At 41.3% G+C, this 20187-nt stretch overlaps 1 protein-coding gene across 8 annotated transcripts; it reads left to right on the top strand.

Moving 5' to 3' along the window:
• The first annotated feature begins 1302 nt into the window (after positions 1-1302).
• On the top strand, positions 1303-19856 carry tpm2 (tropomyosin 2 (beta)). 8 transcript variants are annotated; one of them, XM_040196928.2, is made up of 9 exons: positions 1303-1663; positions 4569-4694; positions 9218-9351; positions 9770-9887; positions 10190-10260; positions 11071-11146; positions 13584-13646; positions 13774-13843; positions 19578-19856. In XM_040196928.2, exons 1-9 carry the CDS (start codon positions 1550-1552, stop codon positions 19658-19660), a joined length of 855 nt encoding a protein of 284 aa, XP_040052862.1. In that variant the 5' UTR covers positions 1303-1549; the 3' UTR covers positions 19661-19856. The 8 variants fall into 8 exon arrangements, with proteins under 8 accessions (XP_040052862.1, XP_040052860.1, XP_040052859.1 ...); XM_040196926.2 differs by lacking the exon at positions 11071-11146 and adding an exon at positions 12247-12322 and having other exon boundaries at positions 1333-1663; XM_040196925.2 differs by lacking the exons at positions 11071-11146; positions 19578-19856 and adding exons at positions 12247-12322; positions 16405-16765 and having other exon boundaries at positions 1333-1663.
• Positions 19857-20187: the final 331 nt, after the last annotated feature.

Below are 20187 nucleotides of genomic sequence, written 5' to 3'. Positions count from 1 at the left end.
TAGGTTTTGTTCCTGTAACGCTGTTCGCTGTAACGTTTGTAACCTTTGTCTTTGATTCAGATTCATCTCTCAGATTAATTCTCTTTTTGTTTGGATGTTATCTATCTTTAATGTGGATATCAGGATCCACTTAGAATTTGTCACAGTTCTTAACCGACTAGCACACAAAAAAAGAGGCGACCCATAAACATGGAGACCACTTAAGAAGGGTTAACAGATTCTTATGGTGTGAATAAGGCATTACTCAACATTAAGATCTAATATACAGTATATATCTATATAGATATCAGATCTTTATATATAAACATCTTTGAAGCTTAGAAAAAAAATGCCTCACATTTGATGTGGTTGTTTGTAGCTAGAGTGGAGCTTCAAACCCTCAGTAAATTTCCATCTAACTGCTCTTTCTTACTATTTATACTCATTTATCATTTCAGAATGTCACCTAGCGAACAGAGTTACGCATATAGGAGCCTAATCTGATCCAATGCTACTATTTTCAAGCCTGCACACACACGTCACAAAATATGAACAGGTCTACTATGTGTGCTTAATGCTCAAGTCGGATATTTAAGTCATAGAAGCTGCAGTTTTGGTCCGGAAACGAAAGATAGAAGCTTAATTTGCGATTACGTCTAAACAAAAAGTCACTTTGTAATTACCATCCCCATTTTTTAAAACTTTTAAAATATTTTTTATTTTTAACTAACTTTATTCTCTTATTTTATACTAACCCATAGCCTTATTCTACTAACCCATTGCATTAGCATTTCATTTGATTGTATTACTTGTGCACTGCTGTCTTGTTGTCTATTGTTACACTGTCTGCCACGCACCAACCGCCAAGACAAATTCCTTGTATGTTTGACATATTTTGGCAATAAATGTTTCCTGATTCCTGCTGACTCATCGTTTGGAATGGCAGCAGTAAAGTCTGCAAAAACTTTATCTTTCTATCTGTCTTTGACTGTTGCAATATCAAGTCAAATTGGCCGTATTTATGTACAATGTTGACTGTCAGGTCAAAGAACCAATGTTCTATCTTTGAATATAAAAGTGGTGACTTGGATACTTTAAATATAATTAGTATTAACCAAATATACTTAAAGTACTAAAAGCAGGCTTCTCATGCAGAATGGCCTATTCCAGAAGAAGGTCTCAGATGATTAGATCAAAACTGTTCTTCTCTTTAACATGTTTTGGGGAAGAATAAAGTTGAATAAAAGAGACGCGTAGAGTAAACGGACTTGGTTGCCTGTATATGTCTTGTGATTATTTAGTCTGAATCAGCCTGAGCACGTTGGTCTGATGGTGGATGTGTGGGACCACCGCGGATCCAGGTGGAGACACGAGTCACGCGCACACGCTGGACAACTCTCGCTGCCTAAATATGGGCAACGTCCCGCGCGGCGCTCGAGCAGCTGATATTCCATCTTGGACTTCTCCTCGGGCTGTTCAGTCCACCTCCGTCCCCCGTCAGACCTCCATCTCCGTCCGGACTAACCGAGCGCACTTCTACGTCTACTGAGAGAGCAACGCCCGAAGAAACATGGAGGCCATCAAGAAGAAAATGCAGATGCTGAAGCTGGATAAGGAGAACGCGATAGACCGGGCCGAGCAGGCTGAGGGGGACAAGAAAGGAGCGGAGGACAAGTGCAAGCAGGTACACGCGAACACCAGAATACTAATCTAGTCCGTTCCACGAAATCAACTAAAGAAATGAAAGTAAGAGGAGGACAATGTTAGGAAAGTGGTGGACATGTGCGTGACGGGATCATCAGGAGCACCTCCAAGGACACTCGGAGACTGCGTATCACTTGTATGGGGTGGGGTTGTGATGAAATCCAGGGGTGGAGGGAATCTGAAGGGGAAATGAAAGCATCATTGTCCAGGGAAAAGTCATTTAATCCAGTGTGCCCTAAAAATATAAGGATCCTCATCAACACGTTTCTCATGTAAACCTTTACTGGCCAGCTGATCACCATTAATATGATGGAATGGAGAACGAAGGGAGGCCAATAGCATGAAGAACAGCAGTTTAAGGTGCGGAAAGGACGTTGGGTTTGGCATGTTGTGGATATTATGAGGGAAAGCGTGTATGTTGAAAATAACGTAAGTCCTAATAAGGACACATGTAGAACACAATGTATTACAGATATGGATGGACCCTCATGAGTCTATTGCAGCACTTGGATGCAGAGGAACTCAATTAGTCAGATGTTATTGAGCGTTCAAATAGAAACCGTACAAAATGTACCTCTTTAGCATTTCATCGGCTGAATATAGAGAACTTGTAATTATCATTGTATAAATCCATCAATGATAAGATATGTAGATTCTCCGTTAGGATTCAGGGTCAGGTTTCCTCACCAATCACTAACTAACAGTGACCATAAAAGTAAAACCATTTGGCAGCTCCTCCGCGGCCAGCTGGATGGCGACCTGCCTGCTGGAAGACTCTTTTTGTCTTCCCCCCCCCCCCCCCCCCCCCCACCTGTCGGTTCCTCTCCACCAGGAACTCACGAAACTGCACTAGTTATTATTATCAATAGCGGTGGCCTCTTCCTCCTGTCTCTCTCGCTATTTCAGATGAAAAACAAATTCAAGAAAATATGATTTGTTCTAATATTGTTTCTCAGTACTGTTATGACCATATAGAAAAGTACTTTGAGAGGAGCCCTTGCTGACTTGATATGAGAATGGCAAGCATGTCATGGAACATATGACCACGGTGTGCGAGGGGTCAGCATGTAGGTTCAGAGGGTGGATAACGCCGTCCAGTACACCCACAGTGTACCCGAGGAATCGGGTCCCGGCTTATTGATTCTGCTCCTTTTAAGGTCCACATACAGTCAGCCTCTCCTGTGCTGCTCCACAGCGTCCTTTACAAGATCCCAGAGCAGTAAATGAATAGATCTTCTTTTCAGCATGTGCAACTGTCTACATAGCCTTTGTTCCCAGGGGACCCCGGCGCTCAGCTATTACAATCCCTGTCAAATCGCTTCTCGGTTCATTGGAGCTCAGAACACTGGCATTTCTATTTCTGTGTTCCCTCTAAAGTCCCCCACCTTCTTTGAATCGCTGCTCCGCTCAGAAAGACGGTCAAGGCTCCTGGTTCTGACTGTCGGATCAGGACTGTCCCGGGCTATTTGTGACTGAGAGGCCCTACATGGCTACAGCCTGGGGCCAACTGTCAGAAGTGTTAAGAAAGGACATTGTGGTGGGGCCACATCACTGTCATTTACACTCGGCTTTTTATAGTCCTGAGCCGTTGTTGCAAATGGAGATTTGCTGAAGTAATCTTTGCAAATGAGTCATTGGAAAACAAAAGCCGAAATTGCCCAAAATGGAAGCGTTTCTCTCTCATCTTGTTGTTAACAAGAAAACAACTTAACAGTTCGTTTGATGTCTTCTCTAATGGGACCATGAATAAACTCCACTGATTCTACCTAGTCACCACGATGGTGTCCCAGATTGAGACCGTGCCATGTTTTGTGTAGAATTTGATACGAGGTGAGAAAGGCGAATGCTTCTGATGACAAATAGGTAATACCAGTGGAACAAGATTAGAAAAGATCTTGGTCTCTCGTCCACAAGATGATGAAAGATGGTTGATTATTGAATACAGACAATTTCAACTAAAAGAAATGTCATTTTTAACAGTAAAACTGCCAACAGCTAAAATGGACTTGTGTCTTTATTATGATTATATTTAATTTTACTTCAATAAAATGTTCAACTTTCCCAGTTTGTGGCTTTTCCTAAGAGTCTGCCATGGAGCAGCCTCTATTGTTAAAACACTGACTATCACAGGCCATAGTTACTTACAGCCTTAGTCATGTTTGAAGGGTATTCATACGATACAATCACAAATCAGCCTCAGAGGACTTTACACTGTGTACACATACGACATCCTCTGACCTCTTAAAAACTCCCGATCCCCCATCCAATATGTATGTGACAAAAATGCCAAAGGAAACCAGAAATTAGGAATATGATTCAAGAGTTTTTTGTACTTTTTTACATGCAGATGTATATGTTTTGGATTTCCACTGATTTTTACTATTTTAGTATTTAGTATTTCTATTTTAAATGGCTGCATCTATTTCCTAACCCTTTAGAAAAAGTCCATTCCATCTATTTTGTAGTCATCATTTATTATTAAAGAAGACTTGAAACTTTGAGATTAAGACCATAAACTCATGCTCATAATATTTACTGAGGGAATAAATCAAGAGAGAAGAGTCATTTTTCTCATAGACTTCTATGGGACCAGAGGAGTCTCCCCCTGGTGGACACTATAGAGAATGCAGCTTGAATGCACGCGTTGGCCTCCCTCTTCAGAAGCGGAAGTTTCTTTCTGGTGGAAATCTCAATCAATCTCAATGGCCTATTGGCCACATGATGGCCGAGTCTTCAGGAACAATCTCTGATGTACTTAGTAGGAGACAGGGTTTCCTCAGACATCTTGCGTCCTGCCAGTGGTTTGAAAATAGTTTCTTGTTATGGCTGTATTATCTGAAATATTGTGTTTCTGTGTATGTGTACTTTGTGTTTGTGTACTGTAGCTGGAGGAGGAGCTGTTGGGTCTGCAGAAGAAGCTGAAAGGAGTGGAGGATGAGCTGGACAAGTACTCTGAGTCGCTGAAGGATGCCCAAGAGAAGCTGGAGCAAGCAGAGAAAAAGGCTACAGATGTGAGTGAAGGGGGCTGACTAATACTGGTACTGCAGAAAGGCAACTATATCAAGACAAAAATCCCCTGTAAATTAACCCTTAACTTCAAGTCTTAACTTCTTCATTCAGATATCCACTGAGCAGTCAAACTTTACACGTCTTATGTCCAGTGGTGTAGTCTATGTGATACGCAGGTATAGGCCGTATACCCACTTACAGAAGTCTGTCCCTGAAGCTACACAGACCACGGTGACCCGATGGCTAACGTTACCGGTACAGAAAACCAGCCCGAAAATTGTACCCCAACGTTAATGTTTCTGTATACGGGGTGTCGCTGTGGGACGGGCGGGTATGAGGCTGGGAGGGGAAAAGCACAGCATACTACAAACATGTAGACTACACCACTGCTTATGTCCAATAATCACAACCATTTTTTAATGCTGACCTTCAGGAGCACAATTTAAATCAAGTCGAACTAAATCTCGAGAGCCGCATCACTAGTTTCTGACGCAGGGTGGCGGTAGAGTCTGACATGTGGAGTATCAGATTCTACAAACATATCATGTATCATGAAGCCTTTCAGCGCCTAGAGAGAAACCACCATCTATTCTCACTAATCAGGGAGGATTAGTAAGAACTCATTTTCTCATAAACACGGTGCCATTCCAGGCCGTGTTTACTTCCTTCCCTCCAGCTGGAGCTTGAACCTCACTCACTATTTACTCCTCAACAGACTTTGTAGTCAAGACCTCTACTAATCTGTCACGGTTTTGAGAGCTCAAACTACAAAACAATGTCAAAATTAGTAAAATTGTCTCATACCAACCAATTATTTTGCATACAATAATCATATTAAGAGCCACAATTAACCCTGATCAAAATAAGTCCCAAATAGATTAATGATAATAATATAAAAAGGTGGACCTGGTTGTAATAACACCTCCCCTATTTGTTTGTGGACTGCTGATTTGAAGCCAAACCTTTGGCAATTTTTACCATCACTATGTTGTTCTTTTGCAACCATTTAACAGGAAGTGACCATATTTGGAGTGACATAAAGTTCCAGTACCCAGCTTCGTTAGAGACCTGTCGATCACTGGAGGCGCTGTTCAGTCCAGTTAGGTAGATAGATATAACGTTTATTAATCCCCAAGGGGAAATAGCAGCAGTACAGTAAATAAAATGAAAAATGCACAATGTATACACAGTACAGTAGAATAAAATAAAATAAAATAGCAGAGCAGAACATATTAAATTAAGAGTCATTTTGAAGGTGGTGTTCAGTCCAGCTGATGAGGGTGGTGACAGCCTCTAATACAAATTTCCCACAATTATGCAAAAGCATATTTCATCAAAATGAGCATTTTAGTACAATCCATTGGAGTCCATTTATCAAATGCTTTTGGTTTTGATGAAAAGCTTGCAGCTTATACTATACCTTATATACTTTCTAAGGTTGCACAGAGGCATCCTTTGTGTTTTTCCACACCCATTACCATTCTGTGGAACCCCAAAGGTTTGTAGGATCTCTCAATACCTCAAATTAAATTCTAACATAGACATGATGAGGTAAAAAGGCCAAACAGGAAGATCAACACGACTTTGGAGCTGCTGACATAATCCAACTCTCCAAAAGTAGGTCCGCTCTCTGCACATCTATCAGTTTGAGAGTAACAGACTACAATGGAGAACATCCCCGGTGCCATTGTGCCCTCTATCCAGGACTCTCATTCTTCCAGAGTCAGGAAACATCCCTGCAGACCCGTTGCACCCTGAACACAACCATGTGCAGGTTCTCCCCTCCAGGAGGCTGCAGCACACTTCCACTTCCTTCCTGCAGGTCGTCACTCTGATGAACAGTTCTAAAACCACTATAAACAGTCTTGAAAGTTTATTACATGCAAGTCTACATATCATCTGTTACTGCCTTCATGATGTCTACATGCTATATAGTCGATGGTGGCGCAGGAGTAGAGAGGGTGTGCTGCGAACTGCAAGGTTGGCGGTTTGAGCCCCAGCTGCCCCATGTCCCATGTTGAAGTGTCCCTGAGCAAGACACCTAACCCCTAATTGCTCCCCAGGCAAAAATGTAAAAAGCGATGGGTTAAAAATGCAACGTATGTCGCTTTTGATAAAAGTGTCAGCTAAATGACCTGTAATGTAAGATGGAGCCTATATAATTTATACAATCTACAGACCATGTATATCAAATCAATATTTATTTATTTCCACACTATTAGTATCAATTACAATTACTTAACAATCAACAATTATTAGCTTTACCTTTATATTACATTAGTATAATTATATATTAGTATAATTATACTAATGTATGTACGTATATTGTGATAAGGAGGTTAAATAAGTGAGCTAATTATTTTCATTTCAGCCTACAAATCATTCACGGATCCAAATTAGGACAATTAAGTACAAATGGTTTACTATTAATATCGATTTATGCGCGCAGATGATCGAGATTGCGCTTATCCCGTTTCAAAATAAGATATCTATTGGTACTGACAATTGCTTTATTTTGAAGTCGTGTCCGGAATAATTGTCGTGTTGATGTTGGCCTCTGACGCCGTTGCCACGGAAACACCGCGGCACCTGGAAGGAGCGGAGTCGCGCGCTCCCGGTATGGCGACTTTCGCGTCTCTGGACGCGGTCAGGAGGAGAATACAGAGTCTGCAGCAGGCGGCGTTCGAGGCGGCAGAAAGAGCCGAGCTGCTGCGGGAGGAGGCGGACCTGGAGCGGCATGACAGAGAGCGGGTAACGCCCTCTGCACACGGGGAACACGCCGCTCACCAGGGCGTCGACCAGGGTGTAATTCATAATGTCAAAGGCTTGAATTAAAAGACGGGGGAGTAATGAAATATTGTAGCTGTGTATCTGGCTATGACAGTACCTTCAGTACTGAAGCTGTATCCTAAAGTGGATATTAATGGAGACCTTAAGTAAGTTTAAGTAAACAAATCATGAATTATGAAAGGTCACTTTTAATAACTGTTTTAAATGTTTTAGAATAATCACCTAAATGTGTATGCTGGAGGGGTTCTTTCCACTTTTCTAGAAGACAAGGTCATGGAAGCCTAGATAGACCCAAATCTCAAAATTGATCAGTGCATGAAATGTGTAAGACAGCGATTCCCAAAGTGTGGGCCGCGTCCCCCTGGTGGGCTGCGAAGGTACTGCAGGTGGGCCGCGAGAGGTCATTTACAATAAATAATGTTTTTTAATTTTCAATTTTTAAAAGTTTGAAATTAATATAAAAATATGTATGATGCGGCACGTTAGTTATGTGAAACATTAGTTGATGAAGCACAAACAATTTAAACGGACAGATTAATAAAACAATAAGGCTCTCGCTCAAAACGGCTGCTCTTGTCCGCCTGTCGTTCAACAAACGGGGCGCCCTCTTGTAGTAATAAAGTAAATATACCGCATTTTCCACACTCCAAGGCGCACTTAAAAGGCTTTAATTTTCTCAAAAAACGACAGTGCCTTATAATCCGGAGCGCCTTATATATATGGATCAATCGGTTAATCGGTTGATCCATACTGATTGTACACGGCGCATAAGTTATTCTAAAAGCAGCCGAAGATGTAAGGCGTGGATGGCGAGGGGGCGGCGGGAGCGGACGCACCTCGCGGCATCGATCGGACCCTGAAAGCACCGTCTCCACCTTACTGTCAAAAAAACAACAGCGAGCGCGTAGAAAAGTCCATCGAGCGCGAGCAGAGATTCTCCTCGCGAGCAACGAAGTTCACGTTTCGCAAGCGAGCAAATACCTCGCAGAGACCAACTTTTGCTCGCGCGAGACAGACTTTTACTGGCAGATGTTTGATTTTGGTTAAATTCTTAAGGTCATTTAATCATTATGTTTTGATCAGAGTTGTGATTAAAGGTTTGGGTGGGCCGCGAAAGATTTTTAGATTTCAAAGTGGGCCGCGGCATTCTTGAGTTTGGGAACCGCTGGTGGAGAAGTATTAAATATTCAGCGGCATTGCCATCTGACGTACACTTACACCTCGTTGTCTCATCTTAAGCATCGGCTTAACGGGCTGCTTGGCTGATGTTTTTACCACCAAAGTTTCTTTTGTTTACCTTTTGGTATTTTCTGCCTTTACATAACAAACTAGCTTGGAGTCCTGATCAGTGTGGTTCATTTCCTCTGGAAGAAGTCTGTGAGGGCGTTTCAGGTATTCTAGCTGGTTTTACCTGGACTGCTGTCGCAAAATGGCAACTTGGACGACTAAATCTAGACAGAAGAAGAAGAGACAAGGTCCACCATACGGAAATATGGCCATATTTTACATTTGGGTGCTTGATTCATCAATATATTTTTGACATATTTGACATATTGAACATTTGTGAAGCAATTCCGAAATTGTGTCTTTCATTTGTTCATCTGTCTATCTGCTTTTATAATAGCAGTCATCATTGTTGATATGGTTATAATGTGACTTCTTAAGTTTGTTATCTACAGTAAGGTGTGTGTGTGTGTGTGTGTGTGTGTGTGTGTGTGTGTGTGTCTACCTATAGGCTGAGGCAGAGGTGGCGTCTCTAAACAGGCGTATCCAGCTGGTGGAGGAGGAGTTGGACCGAGCTCAGGAGAGACTGGCTACTGCTCTCCAGAAGCTGGAAGAGGCTGAAAAAGCTGCAGATGAGAGCGAGAGGTGAAGAGCGTCATGTGTCTTGAACAATTGCACTTGTAATTCATTTACTAGTTTGTGTGTTTGTGAAAGGGGCTTACGTTGCCATGTTCACTACTCCCCGTACTGAAGCTGATGGGTACATCCAGACCAGTATGTACCCCACATGCCGCGCTCCTAACAAGGCACGCTGCTGCTACCTGTCTCAGGTAGTACGGGTAAAGTGGGTTTGGTTTAGTATCATGCTTTACTAGCATTGGATTTTAAAAAAAAACAGTCAGTCAACTTCTTCAGGGTGATTCTGTTGACTTCATGGAGCTGCTCCTAAACAAGACAACATTAGACCCCAGTTGGTCATGATGTGCAGGGAGATGTTCCAGTGTTGTAGATACGGAGCTTCGCTTGAACTGTTGTGTCCGACTGACCGACTCTTGTCACTCAGAGGAATGAAGGTCATAGAGAACAGAGCATCAAAAGATGGGGAAAAAATGGAAATCCAGGAGATGCAGCTGAAAGAGGCCAAACACATCGCTGAGGAGGCCGACCGCAAATATGAGGAGGTGAGTGGTTACTGTTTTTCTCTGTAAGAATGCAGGGGGCTGCGTCGCAGTAATGACCACAACATACTACGACATAGTCATTCTAAACAGGTTCTGGAAGTGTCTGCAGTATAGAAATTTAGGCCCAGTAAACCATTTTAAGGTGTATGTTGTCAGCTGATGATGAAGCTTTGGGAGGTTTGTGTGTGTGTGTGTGTGTGTGTGTGTGTGGTGAGTTTACGACTTGTATTTGGCTCCAGACCAACTAGTGCAGCACGTAAGTGGAACAGAGGATTAGCGTGCTGATGGCTGCTTGTCTGCAGGTTGCTCGTAAACTGGTGATCCTGGAGGGTGATCTGGAGCGCTCAGAGGAGCGGGCCGAGGTGGCCGAGGCGTAAGTCAACACCGTCACCACGGACGCACAAACCGACACAGGAGCCACTGTACATTATTCATGTTATCATATTAGAGATCGTGTGTGCACTACACTATGCACTCACTTGCATTTCTTGTTACCACAATATAAGCCCTTAAAGATGAGTTGTACCAACAAGGATTCCTTAAACCTTTGATTAGATTTAATGAAGCAAAGTTGTGTTGCAGACATTGTGAATATGCTTGCTTAAAAGAATCAAAATGAATCAAATCTCATTTTTAAACCAGGCAGTGTAATACATATGTATATGGAAAATACCAATCCCAATCAATCCACCATTTTCAAATGAAACTTCTCAAGTCTCAGTTTAAAGTTAATGCTATATCCCACCTATGATAATCATTTATATTTAAAGTGAAATCAGGATTTAATCCTCGTTGGTGCAGCCCAGTCTCAGTGTTTGTATTCACTGGAAATGTAAGTGCGCCGTGATTCTCCTAACAACGGCAACTAATAATTGTTTCACAATAAATGAATACATTATTTAGGCCATGAAATAGCATAATCTATCCTAACATTGAATTTACGTTTGACATCTGGCTTTGTGAATGACCTAAACATTGAAGTATTGAAATGGTTGACGATTTATTTTATCTGATTATTCACTTGACCGTGTGGCCATGTTTGAATCCCAAGTGTGCTTATATGTCATGCATGCCTGAAGACACCACCCCTCCTGAATGGGACCTGTTACTGTTTGTTGTTGTTTTATGGCCACCCTGCCCACTGTCCCCCTCTCACCCCCAACATCCCAACTAACCCCCTCAGGAGAGTGAGGGAGCTGGAGGAGGAGCTCAGACTTATGGACCACAATTTGAAGTCTGTGATGTGCGGAGAGGAAGAGGTACTTGCTGTACAAACTCAAGCGATGGTCTAATCCTGCTCCTCTGACCTGCAGCCTCTCAAGCCCTCTCTTTCTTTCTGTCCAGCTTACACTTGGCCTTCAAGCAGCACTAAAAGTATACGTCTGCTGATGTTCTATGTTGTTCTTGTGAACTAATCCCATGAAAGACCAAAACAACGATGCATTGGGGGAGGGGGGGGGGCGGAGGAAGAGACGTCTCAAAAATACCTCAAAGATTCCCAGTCAGGATCAAGCTGAGGATGTTGTGCTCACATAGTCCCCAAAAGGTGTTTCTGTGATTGATTGTTCAGTCATAGATGAAAGCAGATTCAGATAAACGTTCAATGCTTCGTGGGGGCCAGTAACTATTGCTTAAGTTTCCCTTCGTAATACCAGGAAGTTTAATACGTGTTGTATGGAAAATACTGTGCAGAAACACCGATTAAAGAAGTAGGAAATAAGAGATCACAGAAGAAAGTGAAGGAGAGACCAGACTGGAAGTGACTTCATGACACTTAAAAACTCCTGACTGCCTCGCTGGCCCAATTCAGTCATTCCGACATAGACGATGCAGCCTGCTGCCACTAATACTCATGGGAACCCAAATAGTGGATCATTCCAATGCTGAATATAGTTCCTAAAAAAACAACATTTTGTCAGTTTAAAGGACTGTTTGATGAAAAGTAGATGAGCAAACTGATTTAGCTCATCCTCTAAAAAAAGTTAAATTCAGACTTGAGTCTTGAGGATAAACAGCTGAGAGCCTAAAGCTCTTTGGTAGAGTCGTATTGAGAATTTGAATTGCAGTTGTTGGTTTGCGTCTGCACATGGGGCTTCGGGAAGAATATAGAATTACAATAGATTCAATTTTTTAATTTGTAATGAATCTGTTTCTTAATCGCGGCAAAACATAAAAGCGACCTTTGCTGTCTTACTCAGTCAGATGTGAATTGAGTAGCTCCTACTGTCTGTGAGCAAGGTAGACAAAGACGCAGTCGCTCAGATGTTTGGAGTGCTCCTTCAATCTGTCAGCCTGCTTTCCTACCTTCAAAATCACTCCTCTTTCTCCTCTTGCTTTCCCTGTACCTCACCCTGCTCAGTAAATCAGGTGACCTTGAGGAAGAGTTGAAAAATGTCACCAACAACTTGAAGTCCCTGGAAGCCCAGGCTGAGAAGGTACAGTAGGAGCTGAGAAGCATTCAGCCACGGGGCCGACCAGCCACAGCACAACTACCCACATCAAACGAATCCTAACACACACAATAATAGATTGTTACTGTAATTGTTACATTACTTTGGTCATAAAGACACCGTATGTGTCTCTGGTAGAGACCTGTCAATCACAGTAGCCACAGTAAATGGAACCACATTTACAAAGTTAACATCATATGTATAGAAGAAGACTTAAACCTAGATTGACTTAGATAGAATGCAGCTTTAAGACATTTCTAGTCTTCCAACCACTCAAAGCCCTTTAACACTACATGACATCATTCACACCCATTCATACATTGATGACAGGATACATAGTTACTGCCCATCAGTAACTAACATGCACACACTGTGACGACAGTGTGTGAATGTGTGTCTTGCCCAAGGACACATCGACATGCAGGTTAGCCAGAACTAGGATCAAACCGCCGACCCTCTGATTGGAGGACGACCGCGCTCCCCACTCACCCACAGTCACCCATTAAGAAGGTTCTTATTTGGGTCCAATGACCCGTACGCTTCTTAGTGTTAGTGTCAGAGATCAAATTCTCTGGTAATGGTAAAATGGTGCTTATTGTCTTATCACCTTTAACAAGATGCACTGAACCATCCTCGAAGAGATGAAAGAAGATAATGTAACATCCCAGGACCACAGAAGACCCATCTCATTATTTTCACTATTTGATAGTTGCTTTAATTTTTTTAAAGTTTGCATTTGACCTGATCGAAAATCTCAATATATTAAAATGTACTTAAAGGCTTAAAAATATCCTACACCGGGGTTTTAATAAATAAGATGACAAATATGTTAGTCTATAACTATGTGATTTGCAGCCAGCATCCACATAATGGTAGTTTGGGAGTTTGGAGGTGGGGTTGTATGAAGTTCCTCTCCACAGTCATCTCTCTCATAGGAGCTAAACATGTTAGACACCAGAATACGGTTCAACAACCCTCTGGGTTTTTAAAGAAGACTTTGTTCATTTTTTAAAAAGGCTGATGCTCTGTGGCTGTTACTTACATTAAAGGCACAAACTGTGATTAAAGTGATGATACGGTTCAAATGCCCTGCAGCTGTCTTTTTCACTGAAAAGACTGAACTGTCTTTTACACCCGGTTTGTATAGTTACGTATCCTTGCTTTGCATAAAGAATAATCTGTTTTATTTTAGTAGTTAATAATACAGTTGTATATGCATGTTAATACCCTTTTCCTTGGATTTTAGTACTCACAAAAGGAGGACAAATATGAGGAAGAAATAAAAGTTCTTACCGACAAACTGAAGGAGGTGAGATTCTTTGTCCCCTTGTTTCTGTTGCTAATTGCTAATGCCATACAGAATTGAAGAATGATTGTTCACAGAACAAGTCGTTGCGTATACATTGATACACGTTGTTTTGGGATTTGTTTTAAAGGCTGAGACGCGCGCAGAGTTCGCAGAGAGATCTGTGGCCAAGCTGGAGAAGACCATCGATGACTTGGAAGGTATTCAACACTCGCCTGTGTAACGTGCCTGCTCGCTGTCATGCAGTGACTAATGCTGAAATAACAAACAGCCCGGCGACTTCGGGTTCTGCTGATGGAACTGAACTAATGACAAGCTGGAAAACTGCTGTTCGGACTGACAAAGCCAAATGATTTCTAAATTCTTGCATGTCCGTGGTCATTCAGCCTGGGCACGCATGCAGGGGCCTGAGCTGTAAATAAAGAGTGATCACACGATTACCCATGACGGAATGATGATACCGAGGCAAATCTTCTCTGGGGTCCTTCGCTTTGTGGACTTGTGGCCTTATTGAGCGCAGTTATGTGAAGATGTGCAAAGGGAGGATCACAATGTAACTCTGATTAGAGTTGAGCCATAAGCCTACAAAACAATGGCCCTGGTCCTACTTGTCTTTTTACTGTCGCTCTAGTGATCAGAAATGCTCAGCTGGGTCTGCATGGGTTTCCACACTAAATTGCTGATGAACAACCGATGGCTCAACTTGTGGCAGCCATTTGGAGTTAAGATAAAAGCCATGGACACGGGCTAAAGGCCACTCTTCTGAATGAGGTCCAACCTGCTCTACCTTCTGAGCCACAGTCGGCCTCGGCTGGGGCCCAGAACGCACCAATGGGACCTCGAGGTCCACGAGCCGATGGCGTAAACCACGTCACAAATCCTGATGCTTTAATGACGTCTGTTGAGCATCCTGTCGCCTGTTTTGCCACACTGCCTGACAGATGGGGAGAAGTTCTAAATCAGGCTGTGCTTCTCCTGCCGTACAGCCCGTTTAACATTGCCGTCTTGAGAGATGGCACTAAAACAGAGATTTGGGCTCCGAGGCCGAAGCCCCCAATGGTGAGCAGGGTAGCCAGGGCAAGGACCCACACAGCAACAAAGGCACTGAGACAACGGAAATGATTTATTTTGCAATTATTATAGTTGAAAAACACTTTCAAGCTTGAGTCAAACACAACAGGCATTATACAGCAGGCCCACTAGTATAGAACCAAGTGGGCTAACAACAATATAATATAAATACACAAAACTAATCAGATACGAGGGCTGGCTGACGGTTGATATTATAGCAAAGGGGATGTATGAGAAAAGAAAGGGAAACAACAAAGATAAAGGTCAAACACGGGGCACCAGATGCTGGCAACTTCAAAATAAAACAGGAAACAGACTAAACAAAAAAAACAAGATCATGATGCGGTGATTTTAGGTCACAGCAGCAAACATGTCTTTATATATATATATATATATATATATATACAGTACCAGTCAAAGGTTTGGAATTTTTTCATTCAACTCAATGAGAAAGTTTGTCCAAACCTTTGACTCGTACAGCAGGAAAAATATGTATTGAACATGTCACCATTTTTCTGCGTAAATATATTTCTAAAGGTGCTATTGATATAAGATTTTCACCATATGTCAGTAAAAACCCAACTAATTCACACGTTCTGAAATTAAGTTATGTGTAATGGTGTGGGGGATGTTTTCTTGGCACACTTTGGACCCCTTAGTACCAATTGAGCATAATTTAACTGGCGCAGCCTACCTGAGTATTGTGGCTGACCATGTCCACCCCTTTATGACCACACTGTCCTCTGATGGCTACTTCCAGCAGGGTAATGCACCACGCCACAAAGCTCATATCTTCTCAACCTGGTTTTGGTGACGATGCGTTCATTGTACTCCAATGGGCTTCGCAGTCATGATGATATCATGTCAATATGGACCAACAGAGGAATGTTTCCAACACCTTGTTGAAAGTATGTCACGTGAATTAAGGACGTTCTGAAGGGGAAAGGGGGGTCCAATCTTTTACCAGTAGGGTAGACCCAATCAAGTGGTCTAAAGACTAAATCTTATAAATTAACGAGTAATCACTTTAGAAAGTGTGTATTTTAGACACTGTTTTGTTAAACACCAAACTACACACATTTGATTATCTTGAAGGCAGAATTCCACTGTGTGGAACTTGTTGAACTAGCGACTTTTGCTCTCAACTCTCTATTATTTGACGGCTGTGTTTTGAAGTGCCAACAATCTCCCCACATTTAACCAGGACGTTGGATAATATTAAGCAGCGCCTTAGTAATGGAGTGATTACAGCACATGGAAACATTTTGTGTGCCACTTCCTGCTTCTTTGCTGTCAAAAGTCCAATCAAAGCATAACAGACAAATAATAATGTAGTTTACACTCTGAAATGAGCCAACCTGTAGAACGAGTTCATGTAACTCGATATTAGTATTATTTTCAGAACATACTTTTTTTAAATGTGTGTTTGTGTGTGTGTGTGGGTGTGTTTGACACTTGACTGTAGAGATCAGAGATTGCATTATTTGTCCGAATGAGCTGTTGAATCTTGGTGAGCTGCAGTAACCAGCTGATGTGGTGAGAATATTAACACTTGCGCTTCTTGGTTATTCGTTTTGGGTTAACAGCAGTTTAAATTCATTTTCTTTTTCCTCTCCTTTCACCTCTTTCCATCTTCGTTGCGTGCATCTCTGTCGCGTCTCTGTTTCTGTGTGTGTGTGTCCTCCTCCAGATGAGGTGTATGCTCAGAAGCTGAAGGGCAAGGCTCTCAGTGAGGAGCTGGACCTGGCCCTCAACGACATGACTACGCTGTAGCTGCTCTTTCACTTCCTCTTTGCTCCTTCCTGTCTGAGATATTCTCCACCTGCTTCTTGTTGTTTTGTTTCATTCCACAGTGGTATCAGGGACTGGAAGATTCTAGAAATGCAATGTGCCGAATCCACCCGCCTGTGTTACACAGCACTAGTCTTTGTACAGGGTTAAGTTATTGCTCCCCCAGTCACTGCTGTGTGTCTGCAGGTTCAATTAGTTAACATCTTCTCTTTATTGAATATTCCCCCTCTGTAATAAATGTATTAAAGCTCTGTCTACTTTTCTGTCTCCTTCCTGTCTTTCTATTTTGTTTACTTGTTTACTTAATATTCACTTCATATGGTATTTTTGTAGTAGTAGTAGAAATAAGTAAGAATGCAGTGATCCAGTCTCAAAATTCAGTATCAGGGCCAATAAAGGCATTGTGGATGAATCCGAATCCGCTTTATTGAGATATTGAGCCTGATCAGTTCATTTGTATTCGGCAGGTGTTTTTCTTTGAGAAGCTTTCACCCACAGCAACACAATAACAGTTTATTTATCTTATTCGTTTAATGATATATCATCATGGATCATCTCAATCTGAATGTTTTTATTGAGAGACCTTCCTGGAATGTTTGTTTAAATGTCTTAATGAGACATATTGTCTAATTAAAGGCTGGCGCGTGCCTCTGCGTCTTTACGCACCGTTGCGTCGACGCACTCGTTTCAATTCATGGTTCTAAAAGGCTTGCGTGTGTTGCAGAGCAATTCACCGTTGTTGGTTTGTTTATTTATTTATCATAGACTTTATTGCCCCGTGCATGGCCACATTTGTCCCGTATTTTCCTCCACAACTTTGTTCCCCTCGTTTGTGGAGATCTCCCTCCATGAATCAGAGGCCATCCGCGCGTCCTTATAGTCCGCCAATGACGGGTTGTAGAAGTGCTCATATTTACCGATTTATTCCCACAAAAGCTCTTCAATCTGATCCGTTCTCTCGTAAACATCCTTCGTTTTAATAATGTCGGTATCGGGCTATGAAAGCGGAAATGTGAGACTCCGTAAAGGACGTAGTTAGCAGACCAATCACAGCCGTGTGCGCTGCGGGAGGCTTGCGTAGCTTGCGCCTAGAAAAATGGGTCGACGTACGCAAGGAGGTTTTTTTCAAAAGTCACGCAAGGGGGTATTGAGTCTGCGTCGCTCTGAAAACGCAGAAGCATAAACTAGGCTTTAGACAAAGAAGACTTACTGTATATAAAAAAAAAACATATATATATATCGTATATATTGTATTTATTGTGTGCCAATTTGCATTAATATCCATAATAGAACATTGGATAAAGCCGTGTTCAAAATTATTTCATTTTATTGACATAAGTCAAAGATTATTATCTTATTATATATTATATTATATATCATATATGATCAAACCCCTCTGTAAAAAAAATAGAAAACTGTAAAAAAGTTTTTCTAGCACAGTCAGACAAAAGAAAATAATACAGAAAAAACAACCTTTAAAAACTAGCATTGTGAAATTATTAGTTGGCAGGAATACAATATACAATATTCAATGTATTATTACCTAAAACTAAGGATCGAAGCGTTTTCATTTGCTTAAAAAAAAACATCCATTATACCTAAATCTTCTGTTCCTTTAATGTTGAAAGATGCTGTGTAGGTTTTTAAGTGTCTTCTGCAGATGGAAATCTAGTGAGTCCTTAATTTTCATAATTCCTATAAGAAGCAGTGTTTCAAAAAATGAATACCATGATATGAATTATATTTTACAGCTGATCCATCCATTCCTGAAATTATTGGTGTTTATAACCTGGTATTTAATATAATCTATTTTAATTCCCAATGTAACTGCTTGATAATGAGACTGTATCACAATGTATTTTTTTAATCAGCTCTGAAAGTGTTCAGCTGAATATTCAAAGATTTGAAATTATTCAGGAATTCACAGAAACAAAGTAACATTTATAGAATATGTTATTTTTCATTCCTTCGTGACTGCAGTTATCAAAGTGATAATTCATCAACTAGAAACAACGTCTCTAGTCAACCTGTAGATATATAACCAGCGTGGTGCCAGAAGCCGTATTAAGGTGCTAAAACTTTCAGAAGGTACTGTAAAGATCTGAAATATGGACACCTCTCCAGGCAGAATGTCAGACGACATCCGAGGGAGCAGTAAAAGACAGCTTTGTCAAACAGCTTGGTTGTGTGCTTGCAGAAGAGATCAGCTCCAGGCTCAGGTTAAAGATGAGCTCCACAATCACACAGCAGAGCATTTATCCAATAAAGATTCATGACTAAGAGCAGTTTGTTCTCACGTCTTATTGTGTGTATTTAAAAACACATTACCAACATCATCATGTAACTTAAGCATCTTTTTATAAACCAAAATGTGATGTTAAAAAGGTTATGTATTATTGGGTAAAATGAATATCGGATTATTTTCGAGTGAATTTGAGTACTGTAGGTAATGTGGAAGTGGGTGTCAAACGCAAACAAGATTTCAATCAAAATGGCTGGAATAATTTAAGAACAAAAATGCCTGGGAACAAGCATTTCCAAGAGCACAGGAACAAGATCAGGACATACACAAGAAAATGACGGTAAAGGTCTCAGGTTTAACGTGGGAAAACAAACAGATCGACAATGACACAAAGGACTCACATGGCTTAAATACAGTGGGACGGTGCAGGTGATTGGACACTGGAGGGAACAATTAAGGAAAATCCCGAAGGAGGGAAAACACACCAAGGCAGGAAGTGAAAGCTAAACCGGGAGGTGGGAAAATACAAAATAAAACATTCCAAACACCGTGACAGAACACCCCTCCTAAGGGACGGATCCCATACGTCTCTAAACCTAGACTTATAGCTCTGACCAAACTTGGCATTTTAAGGAGGTGTTCTCCAGCAGTATTTGTTTATTTTCCTCTGATCCTCTGAACAGAACTGAGCTTCCTGTCCGTTTTAGCAAACCTGTTCATGGTAAGACACAGGACAATACATGGTAGAATTAGAGGGTCTTTAGATTTTCTTTAGATCTCCAGTTTAAGAAATAATAAACTGTATATTAAATCTTTGTTTCCTTCTCCAGAGAAACTGGCCCATGCCAAAGAAGAGAACTTGGACATGCACCAGGTCTTGGATCAAACCCTTCTGGAGCTCAACAACCTATAGAGACCTTTACAGAGCCAGGTGGAGGACAATAACGTCTAATATTTCAGTTCAACATCAACAGTTGTTATGGGTAAAACAAGTCATGTGATAATGTAAAGTGACAAGAGCAAGTGCGTGTTGTGTGCATGTACTGTAAAGGACACCAGAAATGATCTTCCAATCAATAAAAATTGATATTATTCCATCTTGTTCAAAACTATCTCACAGTGATGTTTCTATTAGAAATGTTTCTCCTGTTTGACCAAACTCAATGAAGCATTTCTCATTGGGCATACAGTATTTGTGTATTTTGCTTAATTATATATTAAACCATTTAAAAACAATGATAACCGGTGAATGAAAAGGTTTGTTGAATATTTTTGATATGGACATTTTGTAACCGTTTCAACAAATCAAAAACGACAAATGCTCTCTGATTGGGGCATCAGATCAATTCATTTTTCAGTTAATTTCTGTATAGCCCAAAATCGCAAAAAAGGCTCCAAGGACTTTTTAGTGTGTCCACATGCCACATCCCGTCCCCAAAA

This window comes from Gasterosteus aculeatus, chromosome 14, assembly GCF_964276395.1.
Source record: "Gasterosteus aculeatus chromosome 14, fGasAcu3.hap1.1, whole genome shotgun sequence".
In the NCBI taxonomy this organism is placed as follows: Eukaryota; Metazoa; Chordata; class Actinopteri; order Perciformes; family Gasterosteidae; genus Gasterosteus; species Gasterosteus aculeatus.
This window is presented reverse-complemented; position numbering and strand designations above follow the sequence as displayed.